At 46.5% G+C, this 15,376-nt stretch overlaps 1 protein-coding gene across 5 annotated transcripts in view; it reads right to left on the bottom strand.

The window, feature by feature from the left end:
* SCLT1 (sodium channel and clathrin linker 1) overlaps nt 1-15,376 on the bottom strand; it is a 419,430-nt gene that overhangs the window by 382,368 nt on the left and 21,686 nt on the right. For 2 of the 5 annotated variants that reach the window (XM_069242146.1, XM_069242157.1), the window contains exon 2: nt 2,745-2,808. The exons of the other annotated variants lie outside the window; for them this stretch is intronic. In XM_069242146.1, coding sequence (XP_069098247.1) covers nt 2,745-2,747 — 3 coding nt within the window. In that variant the 5' untranslated portion in view covers nt 2,748-2,808. The remainder of the gene's footprint in view (nt 1-2,744; nt 2,809-15,376) is intronic. 5 annotated transcript variants of the gene reach the window in all.

Below are 15,376 nucleotides of genomic sequence, written 5' to 3'. Positions count from 1 at the left end.
GGCAGAAATTGGAGGATCAACACATTTCAGTGTAAATAATTTATGGTTTCTAGTACAGTGATCAATATGTGAAAACAAACCATTGTTTCATGAGTGAGCGGTATTTTCAACAGAATGGCAACATTATGACAAATCAATCTCTTTAGATAGGTCCCCTACAGCCCTTTCAAGAAAACTGTTGAAATTAGAGCCCTTAGATGAGATAGTGGAGCTACAGATAGGATTGCCAGTAATTTTTTGCTTACTCATCCCATCATACTTCAAGGAGGGGTGGTGTGGCACAGTCAAGGCTCTTCTGGGCTCAGACGGGTGCGCTGCAGGGAAACGTAATGCGAGATCTGTGCAGTGGTGTGTGCTGGCCCTTCCTCCTGGAGGCAAGGAACTGTGGGCTTTGCAATCCTGTTCAACCCTTATTTGCAGCTCTAAATTGTGTCCTATGTATCGAGTAAAGAATTGTTAGTCTGCAATTAAATATAGAGGCTGTGAGAGTAACAATGTAGCTTATTTTCCAGTCAGCTGGGTGACTCGCCTAGCAGCTGAAACAATTCAGAGAGGCTTGTAGAGTTTTGCTTCTCTGCTCTTCTGTGTCTTTTCTGTGAAGCTCTCTCATCTCCACTACAAGGTAGCTGGCTGTTGTGGGAATAATTCACAGGGCTGCTAGAATGGAAATAAGTGGGGCTATGTTGCAACCTAGGCCTCTCCACACTGGCTCATCACACTTACTTTCACCGTAACGGCCTTCCTCATGCACATCGCCCTCCTTCAATTAATTCCATCTACTTTGGAATTTTTACTGTTACTCACTTCAACAATTTGGTGACAATTGTGCTGGCTCTGAAAAAAGCCCACATGCCCTGTTAGTTACATTGAGTCTAAACAAGCCATCAATGGTTTGGTTTGGTTCTTCTTCATCTACTTGCAGCCGCCTCTCGGTGCCTCCGTAACTATCTTTGCTGCCATGAGTCAACATCTGTGGGAAGTGCCTAGCGCTTTATGGTGTCCTAACCTGTGGAAGGTGTACCCACACATTTTCAGCTCCAGCCAATGTACTCTTTTACATTCAGGCCCCACAGACACGTCATTGGTTTAATTCTTGCTAGTATTTCAATCTGTACTTTGGTTTTCAACACAGGACAGCTAGCCCTGTCACAGTGAAAAATATTTTGTCACTAGAGGAACATGGTAACATTAACTTTCCACACGTCCTACTTGTAAGTACCATGCACCCTGCCTTGCAGTCTAAAATGCTTACCTGAAGTGACATAAATATATTTAAAAGGGAAGTTCTAGCATGTCAAAAAGGGTTTAACAGGTTGCAGTACACATTTACACTGCAACAGTCAGGCTATACAGGGTACACCTGGAGCCATGTTTGCATTACCACAGCTATGGATGGCACAACAGGTTCTAAAGTCCACTCGTTGCATTTAACTTCCAGGACCTGGGTACACTTTGTACACCATATAATAGGGAACTGTAGGAATAAGCCAATTTAACCATATTTAAAGGGGAGCACAGGTACTTTACTACTTGTTAGCCGGGGTAAAGAGCACAGAGCTGTAAACCCAGCAAAAACAGGGTCAGCAAAGGCAAAATTCTGGGGTGACCTTATTGAAAAGGCGGATTTCTTACACTTACAATTGCTCATTCTCACTCACTCTGACCTAGTTACTCACACTCACTTCCCATCGCTCACTCATTTATCTCCACTTTACTAACACACACCATACATTTTATTTTAACATACCCTCAACTTCCAGCGCAAGGTCAGATCCGAAGCTGCCTGCAATCTATTGACCCATTTGCGCAGTCATACAGCTCAGCCTGTGAAGATGGGTCAATTTTCAGTTTGAAGATACAGGCAAGCTCTTTGCTTTTTCACACCACCCTTTCATAACTCATCACAAGGTGTGCTGGGATCAGAGAGGCTCACTGACCTCACTCCCATCCAGTAATGAGATACCAAAGGGTGGTGTGACTGGCTAATTGACGTGAAGCCTCAAGCTTTACACGGCTGAAGTTTAAAGTGCGCAGGGCTACCTTCACAAGTCACACTATGGTGTGTCACAAATGGGAGGATCCCAGAGACATGCTCAGCCTGTGAGGCGAGGGCTAAAACTTTGTCAGCCAAGGAAAGTTTGTATGATGAACGGCAAATCTATGTGCATGGTCCAGCCACTGTACCAATATATTTCCTCAGACTGTTTGAACCTTTGAGGGTCACCATTTTTATTATACCAACAATGTTTATTAGCTTAATATTCTGTATTACTATAATACAAGAAAGAGACAGAAAAAAGGAAGCTTGATTCCTGATGCCTGTAGGAACGAGTCACCCCAAATGTAATTCAATTTAATAAAACAATTGAAAGATAAGTGAAGTACGTTAAAGAAGAATATAGCAAATAATTCAAAAGTTATGTAAGAGACACTGAAATTCTAATTAATCAAAATTTGTAAAGGCCTAAATGATTAAGGGTCAGTTTTGGAGCAGACTTCTGGTGGTAGACTATAAACAGAAAAGTCTATTCTGAGGTTATCAGCAGCAGATGTAAGATTCCAGTAGTTGACCCTCACTAGTGATAATAGACTGCTTGCTTGTTCACCAAGCAGAAAGGATAATCAAAAAAGTATATCCTGCTATCAAACGATTTGATATTTGCAAGAGTGTGTGCACAATCTCTCTAGTTACTTGAAACTCACAATAGTTGGGCATGCCAAGCAAAACCAAACATCTACTTTACCATCTGAGTATGAAATGTGCCTCCTGCTCCACAACGGGTATCACTGAGTTTTAATTTGCATTGTCTGTATAAAAAGAAAAGTTGAGAAAGGAAAATTGAGAATCTAAAGATTAGTATTGTGTTGGAATAGCACAAGCTTCATATGAATGTTTAAGTTAATCTTATCCAACATAAGTGTGGCCTTTATCTTTTAATGCAGTTTGAAAAAGACCCAGTGCTGGAAAAAGCAGGAAACTGCAATATGTAGTGTGCCATACATTTTCAAGTAAATGCTAAAGTGAGCACTTTGGTGGAGCTCTTTGTATTGCCACAGTCAACCAAGCAGAAAGAGAGGGCTTTCATTTGTTGTAGTATGTGGCAATCTCCCTCTCGCATTCACCATTCCAAACAGTATGTTATGTGCAACATGGCCTGGACATTAGCACCTACACGAAACAGCTCAGATCCCATGATGAAACTTGCATGAGTGCTGTGTCAGATGTGTTTCCGCTGCTGCAGTGACCATGCCAAATCAGGCATTTTTCTTGACATCTCAGTGGGTAAGGAAAGAGGTAAAGGCAGTTCTTTCCAAATCTGTCAGAGACGGATAGGCTCCCTGATCAACCTGCAGCACTCCTATTAAAAGGGTGAGGAGAGGAGCTTCTTTCATCATGTTTTTTTCTTTCTCCCTCCTCTGAAGGGATTGCAAACCCGCCGCCAAAGTACTGAGTTTTAATGCATTCTTGCAGAGGTCCTAAATCAATGATTGCTTTCAGAAATATGAAGATGTAAGGGGTCACTCAGCTGAGAGGTGACGATACCCGACAAATGGCTGAATGTTGCCTTAAGAGACTGGTTTCTTCAGAACAAAACATTGTCTCTTTTCCAATTAATACATTTTAGTTTGGTTTAGGACTATGAGTACTCTCAAGTACTAAACGTTTCTAGCAAAGGTACATGTATGAAATCTGCATTTTCTGCATTGTCAACCCATATCTTTCACCTTTTGATAGATCCTGTATGTTTGCTGGCTTCAAAATACTGCTACCCAGTTGCAAAGTGCCTGTAACTTCTGTTAAACATGGTTAAATTGGCATATTTCGAATTGGTATATTTAAGTTACCTATCAGTCCCTAGTATACTAGTATATAGGACAAAATATACTCAGGGCCTAGAAGCTAAATGATGGCTTCCGATCTATCACTGTAGCTGGACTGTGACAGTTTAAACACTGCAATTCGACCTGTCAATAAAACACCCTTTGGCAGATCCTCCCTTTTAAATATTAATACATCACCCTATTTAGTCTATAGGGCACGGTGCAGGTTATTTACAAGTAGGGCATGAAGAAATTCAAAATTTCAATGTCCTTATAAGTGACTTGCACCAATTTCCAATGTGTAGGCCTAGCTATCTTCTGTAGAACACCAGTGTACGAATTTAAAATTCAAATATTTTAAATTATACTAGCTAGAAAAACAATGAAACTACTATTTTAATAGTTATTTCAAATGCAATTACATTTCCTAAAGGCTGATTTGCATTTGCTCTCAAACTTCTCTAAGTGCGTCCCCTTCTCTAAGTGCCTCCCCCGAGGGGTTTAGGAAGTACACTACAGTGGTAAATTGGGACTTAAAGGACTAAAGTCCGAAGGTAAAATCTTTGTCCATGTTAAATCTGGTTGGTGAATCCGACCCACTCTCCATCATGGCCAAAGTCGAATTGTGCCTAGGTCCCAGTCTTTTGTGACCATTGACTATCATTGCCACTTTGTTCTATTTTGCGCTATTTCAATTTAAAACGTTTAAAAAATATTATCTCCTGTTCCCATTGTTAGAATTTTGGCATTTTTGGTGTCATTTTGTTTTTAGGAAAATATAGTCTATTTTTTTTTTTATTCAGTTTGGGATTTTTATTATTTAGCATTTTGACATTATTACGGTTTAAGAAGGGGTTGAGCTCAAGTTTAATTAGTGAATTTAGTGGTTCACCCTAATAGTGATTGTGATTATTACTTGAGGTGGGTAGTTAACCCCTTCAACTAATACTCCAATTTCCTACAGTAAATAATAGACATGACTAAAAACGACTGTCCTGGTTGTCTGGAAATATTATAGACTTTGATTCATGAGTTGGCCATTAGCAATAAGTCATTTAGATACAGGTGAAAGAAAATATCTTTACTTCTCAGAAAAGATGCAACTAACACCATCCAGTTTACACTTGTTCCGCTATGTGCCGGCCCCACACTTCATACAATGGTGCAGGCACAAAAAGCAGAGCCTCTTCCATTCAAGGAAAAAGGAAGGGGTAACTGGGGTCATCGCATCCATGAAGGCTGAAATAGCATGGTAAGGCATTGTCAGGTGACATAGGATATTCAGCTGTCTTCATTAAGTAACAGAGAGGTCACCCAATGCTCATCATCAGGAACTCACTGCACAAAATTTAAGGTTATTCCAAATTGTCCTATGGTGACCCATCTGTTGGGTGGTGTAGGACCAAATATCACTTGGTACAGTGTCTATGTGACAACCTGCTCCTCCCCTAAACATTTTGGCAGAATGGGGGTGTTTTCAGGTAAGGTAGCTATGTGGCACAACTGTCCTGATGGTGGTATGTTCCTCACTAATACAGTACTAAACTTGATGGGGGGGTGGGGAGGGGGGGAGGGGTCGGAACTACTCAGGATCTAATTATTTTCTGTGTGGGCAGCTACCATTCCCATGACCAGGCTATGTCATTGTTGGAAGTTTATGGCAGCAGATTCTAGTAGTGGGCACAGTATGTTTTACCTGGCCCTCACTGGGAGATTGCCAGAGGTAGCTTCCTCACCTTTCCAGCAACATTCCACATGCTGGTCCTTTAGATGCCACCCTCCCTGTGGAATTCATTGCATGACCAAAAACAATCTGTGGTTTTAAATACTTTTGTCAAGTAGCGAGGTTTGAGACTTGTTTCCCCCGGAAGGAACTGGATGCCTCACAAGACACTGCCGGAGGGTTCAGAGGATGCTAGATGTGATGCTTCTTTCTGCACTGGCATGAAGTGCCCACGGCGCACAAGTGTCGGATCAGGCCCAGGCCTCACCACTGGGATCTGATCGTAGGAGGCAACGCGCAGCTCCCTACCATGGGCAACCAGCCTTCCGGCCTCACCAGCTTTGTGACTGTGCTGTTGCTTGGTCGTTCAAGAATGTGGTTGACCGCGAGGCCCTCAAAAAACACACGGACATCCTGCCTCTTTTGCTCTGCCCTAATTGTTCTGCATCCGTGATGCTCCAGCTGCATTTGCTGGGGTCTTCTCTGCCACCTGATGGCTATCTCCTTTGTGGTTGGACTCAGATAGCCTGGTGGGATTGACATGGACTTGCCTTCTTCAGTCTTTACCTTTCACAACTGCTTGCACCTGGGGCCACTGGTGGCCCTCCCCTGGGTTTTAAGGGGTTGCCCATGGGAAGCAATGGTATCAAATCTCCCCCAGTGATTTTGAATGGCTGCTGAGTCCTGCTGTACAGGTGATGACCCATCCTCCTCTGGCTGTTCTGGGCTACTTCCACGCGGACACCAGGGGTACCACAATGACTCACACATCAGGAGCAGTACCTTCGTCAATTCCCATACCCTAAGCAGTAACTGCAACAAGCCCCAAAGTGATAATTTAACATAGGCAGTCCTGTACATTCATCAATAACCCCTAGGCATTATTCTCATTGCTCAAAACCAGATACGGCCATCATCGCCAATGTTGGGTCTCTGCCTATCATTGCACTGTCCTGGGCTGGCTGTGCCCTTGGTGTTCTGCTTCTGGTTGGTTCTGCCTGAATTACATATAAACGGCAAATATGGAGGACTAGCCACCAAGGGGTATTCCATGTGGTGGCCCGAGGGACCACCATGACTCACACACCCGAAGCAGTACCTGTGACAAGTCCCACTGTAATAATTTGACATACACCCTGCTTTAAATTCATCACTAATCCCTAGGCATTATCCTCATTGCTCAACACTGGACACAGCCATCATCTCCACCTTTGGGTTTCTGCATACTAATGCACCGTCCTGGGCTTCTTGTGCCTTTGGTGTTCTGGTTCCACCTGGATGCCAACAATCTGGGCCCTAAGGTGCATTATATATAACTGCAAATCTGGAGGATTATCCACCAAGGGGCGCTGCAATGGGCCGCCTGCGCTCAGCTACCCAGAATACAACCTTGCACCCTACTGATGACACCTGCCATGACAATAATGGCCACAAATCTCTAGTGCTGTTCTGAACGCTCCACATCACTTGAAGATAAGCTGGACGCAGTACTGGCAGCAACTGAACAATCCAGAACATCTCTTGAAACAAAAATTGACACAGTGGCAACTGACCTCACCTTACTGCATGCAGATCACCAAAAGCTCGCTGACAAGCTGGGGAGACAGAACAGACCCTTGCAGATCTGCAACCCCAAGTCTAAATGCATGGAATCATCCCTTCAAACACTGTTGAAATGCATTCAGATACTGGAGAGGAGGGTCATGTACGAAGAGCGGAGATCCTGAAGAAACAACATCGGTGTGGTGGGACTTCCAAAGGACGTGGAAGGACGAGACATGGTTGCTTATGTTGAAACATAGCTGTGCAACTTTTCCATCCTGCTGCCCAATCCCAATTCTTCTTTGCTGAAAGAGGGCACCGAGTCTCAGCACGCCAGCCCCTGCTGGGCTCAAATCCATTCCCGCTGGTTATCCACTTGTTAAACTACCTCAACAGGGACGCTGTGTTGCAAGAAACCTGGCAACTTGTAGAAGTCAAAGTGGATAACGCTCCGATCATGTTTTTCCCCCTTCTACACAATAGCAACATAGCACCAGCAAAACTCCTTCTTTGCTGTCAAACGTTGTTTGCGAGAAGTGAGCATACGCTACTCCCTCCTATTCCCTGCATGGCTACGAGTGGTAGCAGAAGGCACTACACACTCTTTTGATTCCCTGCAGGGTGCATGGAGTTGGCTGGAGACATCTGACATCTAGACAACTAAATCAGCACAGCCCAATGGAGGGGGAAACAGTGCCTTCCCAAAGGACAGACGACGATGGTGGGGGGCAGAGTCGTGGCCAGTGCAGGGCCCCCAGTGGCAGCCCCAATCTGGAATCAAGACTGTGTATTACTCTAGCCCTGAAGCAGAGGATACTCGATCTTCCAACAATAAAAGCTCCACTACCACTTGGCCCACTTGGTGAGACTCGGTCCCTCAGTCGGAGGTGACCCCGCATATGGCGGACACAATCATCTAGCACCCATTCTGTTTCTCATTCCCCTGATTGATTCTCCCTATTACACTGCTAGGGTATGTACACTCACCCCGTAATGCCTACTACTAGCCAAACTGTGGCCTTCTGCTTCCTGAAGGTCTTCGCAGTGCCTCCCCTGTTGGGGTTCTGCTGCTGCCATCCACGGATACCAACCTACAGACTTCACCAGCTGTGCACACAAGAGACACTATGCAGGTGTCCCACTTGATCCAACATGTGGGGTTATCCGCGACTGGACAGCGGTACAGTCCTCCACCCAACGCAAGCAACCTAACTGTTCCCTTAAGTCACAACACTTCACAGTTTTGGCAGATACTTCTTTTTCTGCACTTCTCTAATGGTATTTATTCTATTTATTGTTATCATTATTGCTGGTTTGTTCTTTTTGCCATGCCGTTCTCGCATAGGCAGCCAGAGCTTCCTTCTCCTGATCCTAGCTTATTGCTGTTCAACCCCTCTGCCGCCCTGCTGCGCTCTCTAATGCCCACTCCCTTCGAGAATGGCTGCAGAACTGGTACCTCCTAGCTATGGCAACTTTGTAATGCTTCCTCCAAAGTATACTCCTTTTATTCAGCCCCACACGGACTTCATGTAAGGATAGATAGACTGTTCAGCACAATAGACCTTATCCCATCCATAACTCACACGGATCATTTAGGATGCACCTATTCCGATCATAATACTCAATACTTACAGCATACACAGGACACTGCCCCCGACCCTACCTGGCACCTACAACCTATGCATCAGGACCCAGCATATTGAGCTTTGGTTAGTTGGATGATAAGCACCTTTAAGGCGATTCTTTGGGGACACTGCCTATGATTGAGCTGGGGCGTGTACCGGAAATTAGACAAACAGGTAACTGTTGTAGAACATAGGCTGCGGTACCTTGAAAATACATCGGCCCAGGACCAAAAATTCACAGTAGAGCTGTATTAGTTGAGGTGCAACTTGGGAATTCCACACTTCTTGAATGACTGCACTGCTTGAACTATGCGGCCCATTCCGCCAAAACGCACACTGCAGCTGACAAGGCGGGATCCCTACTGGCATGGTTGATAAGACAGGAACAACCCCATTGCCCAATCACAGAATAGCAGACAGCACTGGGCACCCTACTCTATACACAATGCGAGATACATGCTCAACAAGTACTTCACTACACAGGCTGGTATCAATCACTTTCTGCTACCACCCCAGGTGCCATGGACTCCTTTCTCTCTATAATTCACCTCCCTTGAATCGTGCCTCAACAAAAAGCGGAGCTGGATGAACCTATTACCTCTTTGGAGATACAAGAGGCCATCCGTGCCCTTTCCACTGGGAAGGCCCAGAGCCTCGACGAGTTGCCGGCGGAATTCTACAAGATATATGCATCACTGCTGATGCCCCAGTTGCAAGCCCTTTATGAGGAGGCTCCGACATCCACATGTCCCCCGGACCGCCTTGCAAAACCTTTTTGATCTGGTTTACTAAGCTGAATAATGACTCTGAGCTCCTACATTCCTATTGGCCACTGGCACTGCTCAACTCTAAATATGAGATACTGGCAAAAATTCTAGCAGACCGTTTGGCCCCACTGGTTCCAGCCTTGGTACGTTCAGATCAAAATGGCTTTGTACCAGTTCAGGTAACATCACTCAATCGAAGGCGTTTCTTTCGACTCTTTGAATACACCTAGTCTCTCTGGGCTACTGAGAGCTGCTTAGAGTGAGATCTGGAAAAGGTATTTGATTCACTCGAATGGCCCTTTCTGTTCGAGACATTTTTGCAGTGTGGGTTTGGACCCCACTTCCTCAAGTTAGTATGACTCCTGTACACTCTACTATCAGCCTGAGTCAAATCAAGTTCCCTCATATCTGACCCCATTGCAACAGGCAGAGGCACTTGGCAGGGTTGCCCTCTCTCCCCCCTCCTTTTTCCCTGGCCATAGAATCACTAGCGGAACCTCAGTCGCTGTATGAGAATGACCAAGTCACATACCTTAGGAATGTCTCCCAGTTTCCTACCGGAGTAGCCAACACCCTAGACAATTATGTATCCCTCTCCGGAGTGTGGGTTAGCTGGTCTAAGTCATGCCTCTTCTCACTGGCCCCTACCACACTTATTCCCGGCTGGTCACTAGCCGCTGCTCCCCTTGTCTGGCAGCCCGACACATTCTGATATCTGGGCATCGAGGTCTATCCCTCACCCTCGGATTTATTTGACAGTAATCTGATGCAAGCTGCCACATAACTTAGAACCCAAACTTTGTATTGGAAGATGCTATGCGTTGATCAAGATGGTTGTCCTTCCTCATCTTTTATACTACTTTGGCAGCCTTACACTATACATCCCTACTTCCTTCTTACAGCGTACCATAGCAGACTTCATCTGCAACACCTCCCGTTGTCGAATGGGGCTTTCTAAGCACTAAAAGCCGACTGATCAAGGTGGGCTTGCAGTACCCAATCTATAGCATTATTACCTGGCATCCCAAGTGCAATGAGTGTCGCAGGGTTTGCTGCCCGTCAATTGGCCAATAGAGCCCCGGCGTCCCCCAGCTGGAATCTTTCCAGTATCCTCTGACTATTCCACCTCCTGTGCCAGACCATCTCTGCCCCAACGTTTGCTTCTTCACGTGGCATACTACTGCTTTCGCTGCTGTTTATATCTTACAAGGGTGATAACTCCTTATGCCCTGACAGTAGCCCTCCTGGGAATGTCACGTGGGCCCCAGACCACCTCTGCAGTGTAGTTAGCGAGCTCGCATGGTGTGGATATACACACGTTAGGGGATCTTTAAAGCAATGGGAAGTTTCTCCAACACGAAGACCCAACTGGAGTCCTCCAGGTAGCTTTCTCCTATACATCTCCCTTATTGAAACATTGGGCTAGGCATGGGGGGACATGGCCCAGCAGCCACCCATGCATCTAACCCTGCAATACTTGCATGTGTTTGGCAGGGGTAGGCATCTGGTGCTTTGGTTGGCTGACTCACTGCACATGCATGCCTTGCCACAGCTCATATCCCTTCGAGGCCACTGGGAATCTGAACGGAGCATCCCTACTCGGAATAAGAATGGTCTTTCATGTTGGAAGGTCCTGTTCGCAACCCATGCAACACCGGTTCCCCCTGATACAATGTTATTTAGTCCATGGAGGTTACCTTACAACAGCCAAAATATATCTGTACTTCTCTCACGTAGATGCTGACTGCCCCCCGTCATTTAGTAGACTTGTCACACACGCTTTTGACAAGCCCTCACTTACAACACTACTGGCGAGAAGTAACAGAGCAGCTAACCCACCCCACGAGAAGGAATGTCCTATCCATGTGGGAGGCTTGTATACTGAAACTTTTTCGGAGGGGTAAGAAATACAGGATCATCTCTAGCTTCCTTGATCTAGGATTTCTATTGGTCAAGAGACTCATAAAAGTGGAAGTCGCCCAAACAGTCGCGCTCTGAGGCGTGGTTGCAATCCACAACAGTCTGGGTGCCAGTATAAAGCGTAGTTCTCCATTGGGAAGATAATCTGGTGCCTCAAAAATATCCAATAGCCATTAACTGGCACACCAATATGACAGACCTACACACCCAAATACCTGTCATTCCTGGGCCACAGAGCAAGACACCAATGGAGGGCAATGTGCCGGAGGAAGAGATGCCCTCAAAGCATACACTGACTGAGGAGATGCACAACTCACAGTACCATTCCCCGACACATGCCACCCCAGGATACAACTGAACACTTAGGATGCTTCAGACACACCGCGAACATCCGTAATAGAATACCCGTTACTGCACTTCCCTACATGAAAAGGAAACATGATCCTCATGGTCCGCCGGAATGATAAACTGGCTATGGTTAGAAAAGTATTTTTTTCTTCTTGTGTTTTTCTGGTTATTGCTTTTGTTGTTTACTGCAACAATAAATTCACTGTGCATTATTCCCAGTACTTACTGGTCCACACCAGCAACGTTAGCAACACAAAAGGATGATGGACCAAGTACTGAAACTTTTCAAACACTCACTCCCAGTCACAGATCTGGGTTTAATAAAGGTTTCTTTGCTCACCATGCCACCCCAGTTTGGACCCAGACACATGCAAATCAGTCTTGACCCTGTTCCCTGTGGGAACAGTCCAGCCCAAACTACCAGGCCTGGTCCTCCCTGGACCAGAAACAAGCATCCTGGGACCAGTTTCAGGGCATCACCAGCAACGAACCTGCTTATATTGGAACAAAGACTTTCCCTACTCTAGGGCAAGGTGTTCATCTCCATTAAGACTTATACTTTACAACTTTACACTTGTTAGAAATTGGGTCTCTAGTTGGCAGTGGTATGCACCCTCTCCATGCAGGAACCACAATCCTTGTCAAGGTAAGTAACAACACAATCTAAATTATCCTTTCCTCATTCTGCTGTAGCTTGGCACACAGCAGCCAGGCTTAGCTTAGAAGGCAATGTGTAAAGTATTTGTGCAATAACTCATACAGTAACACAGTGAAAATACTACAAAAAGTACTTGTAGGAGGCTGGCCTGGCTTATAGTGGGTACCTTGTGGTACTTACACCTTGTGCCAGATCCAGTTATCCCTTATTAGTAGATTAGTGGTGTTCTAGCAGCTTAGGCTGATAGAGGTAGCTATAACAGAGCAGCTTAGGCTTGTAGGAAAGTACCATCTTGCCTGGCATGTTACCCCCATTTTTCACTGTATATATGTTGTTTTAGTTGTATGTGTCACTGGGACCCTGGTAACCCAGGGCCCCAGTGCTCATAAGTGTGCCTGTATGTGTTACCTGTGTAGTGACTAACTGTCTCACTGAGGCTCTGCTAATCAGAACCTCAGTGGTTATGCTCTCTCATTTCTTTCCAAATTGTCACTGACAGGCTAGTGACCATTTTTACCAATTTACATTGGCTTACTGGAACACCCTTATAATCCCCTAGTATATGGTACTGAGGTACCCAGGGTATTGGGGTTCCAGGAGATCCCTATGGGCTGCAGCATTTCTTTTGCCACCCATAGGGAGCTCTGACAATTCTTACACAGGCCTGCCACTGCAGCCTGAGTGAAATAACGTCCACGTTATTTCACAGCCATTTTACACTGCACTTAAGTAACTTATAAGTCACCTATATGTCTAACCTTTACCTGGTAAAGGTTAGGTGCAAAGTTACTTAGTGTGAGGGCACCCTGGCACTAGCCAAGGTGCCCCCACATTGTTCAGAGCCAATTCACTGAACTTTGTGAGTGCGGGGACACCATTACACGCGTGCACTACATATAGGTCACTACCTATATGTAGCTTCACCATGGTAACTCCGAATATGGCCATGTAACATGTCTATGATCATGGAATTGCCCCCTCTATGCCATCCTGGCATTGTTGGTACAATTCCATGATCCCAGTGGTCTGTAGCACAGACCCTGGTACTGCCAGACTGCCCTTCCTGGGGTTTCTCTGCAGCTGCTGCTGCTGCCAACCCCTCAGACAGGCATCTGCCCTCCTGGGGTCCAGCCAGGCCTGGCCCAGGATGGCAGAACAAAGAACTTCCTCTGAGAGAGGGTGTGACACCCTCTCCCTTTGGAAAATGGTGTGAAGGCAGGGGAGGAGTAGCCTCCCCCAGCCTCTGGAAATGCTTTGTTGGGCACAGAGGTGCCCAATTCTGCATAAGCCAGTCTACACCGGTTCAGGGACCCCTTAGCCCCTTCTCTGGCGCGAAACTGGACAAAGGAAAGGGGAGTGACCACTCCCCTGACCTGCACCTCCCCTGGGAGGTGTCCAGAGCTCCTCCAGTGTGCTCCAGACCTCTGCCATCTTGGAAACAGAGGTGCTGCTGGCACACTGGACTGCTCTGAGTGGCCAGTGCCACCAGGTGACGTCAGAGACTCCTTGTGATAGGCTCCTTCAGGTGTTAGTAGCCTTTCCTCTCTCCTAGGTAGCCAAACCCTCTTTTCTGGCTATTTAGGGTCTCTGTCTCTGGGGAAACTTTAGATAACGAATGCATGAGCTCAGCCGAGTTCCTCTGCATCTCCCTCTTCACCTTCTGATAAGGAATTTACCGCTGACCGCGCTGGAAGCCTGCAAACCTGCAACATAGTAGCAAAGACGACTACTGCAACTCTGTAACGCTGATCCTGCCGCCTTCTCGACTGTTTTCCTGCTTGTGCATGCTGTGGGGGTAGTCTGCCTCCTCTCTGCACCAGAAGCTCCGAAGAAATCTCCCGTGGGTCGACGGAATCTTCCCCCTGCAACCGCAGGCACCAAAAAGCTGCATTACCGGTCCCTTGGGTCTCCTCTCAGCACGACGAGCGAGGTCCCTCGAATCCAGCGACACCGTCCAAGTGACCCCCACAGTCCAGTGACTCTTCAGCCCAAGTTTGGTGGAGGTAAGTCCTTGCCTCACCTCGCTGGGCTGCATTGCTGGGAACCGCGACTTTGCAAGCTACTCCGGCCCCTGTGCACTTCCGGCGGAAATCCTTCGTGCACAGCCAAGCCTGGGTCCACGGCACTCTAACCTGCATTGCACGACTTTCTAAGTTGGTCTCCGGCGACGTGGGACTCCTTTGTGCAACTTCGGCGAGCACCGTTTCACGCATCCTCGTAGTGCCTGTTTCTGGCACTTCTCCGGGTGCTACCTGCTTCAGTGAGGGCTCTTTGTCTTGCTCGACGTCCCCTCTCTCTGCAGGTCCAATTTGCGACCTCCTGGTCCCTCCTGGGCCCCAGCAGCGTCCAAAAACGCCAAACGCACGATTTGCGTGTAGCAAGGCTTGTTGGCGTCCATCCGGCGGGAAAACACTTCTGCACGACTCTCCAAGGCGTGGGGGCTCCATCCTCCAAAGGGGAAGTCTCTAGCCCTTGTCGTTCCTGCAGTATTCACAGTTCTTCAGCCTAGTAAGAGCTTCTTTGCACCAACCGCTGGCATTTCTTGGGCATCTGCCCATCTCCGAGCTGCTTGTGACTTTTGGACTTGGTCCCCTTGTTCCACAGGTACCCTCAGTCAGGAATCCATCGTTGTTGCATTGCTGATTTGTGTTTTCCTTGCATTTTCCCTCTAACACGACTATTTTTGTCCTTAGGGGAACTTTGGTGCACTTTGCACTCACTTTTCAGGGTCTTGGGGAGGGTTATTTTTCTAACTCTCACTATTTTCTAATAGTCCCAGCGACCCTCTACAAGGTCACATAGGTTTGGGGTCCATTCGTGGTTCGCATTCCACTTCTGGAGTATATGGTTTGTGTTGCCCCTATCCCTATGTTTCCCCATTGCATCCTATTGTAACTATACATTGTTTGCACTGTTTTCTAAGACTATACTGCATATTTTTGCTATTGTGTATATATATCTTGTGTATATT

This window comes from Pleurodeles waltl, chromosome 1_2 (assembly GCF_031143425.1).
Source record: "Pleurodeles waltl isolate 20211129_DDA chromosome 1_2, aPleWal1.hap1.20221129, whole genome shotgun sequence".
NCBI classification, from domain to species: Eukaryota; Metazoa; Chordata; class Amphibia; order Caudata; family Salamandridae; genus Pleurodeles; species Pleurodeles waltl.
This window is presented reverse-complemented; position numbering and strand designations above follow the sequence as displayed.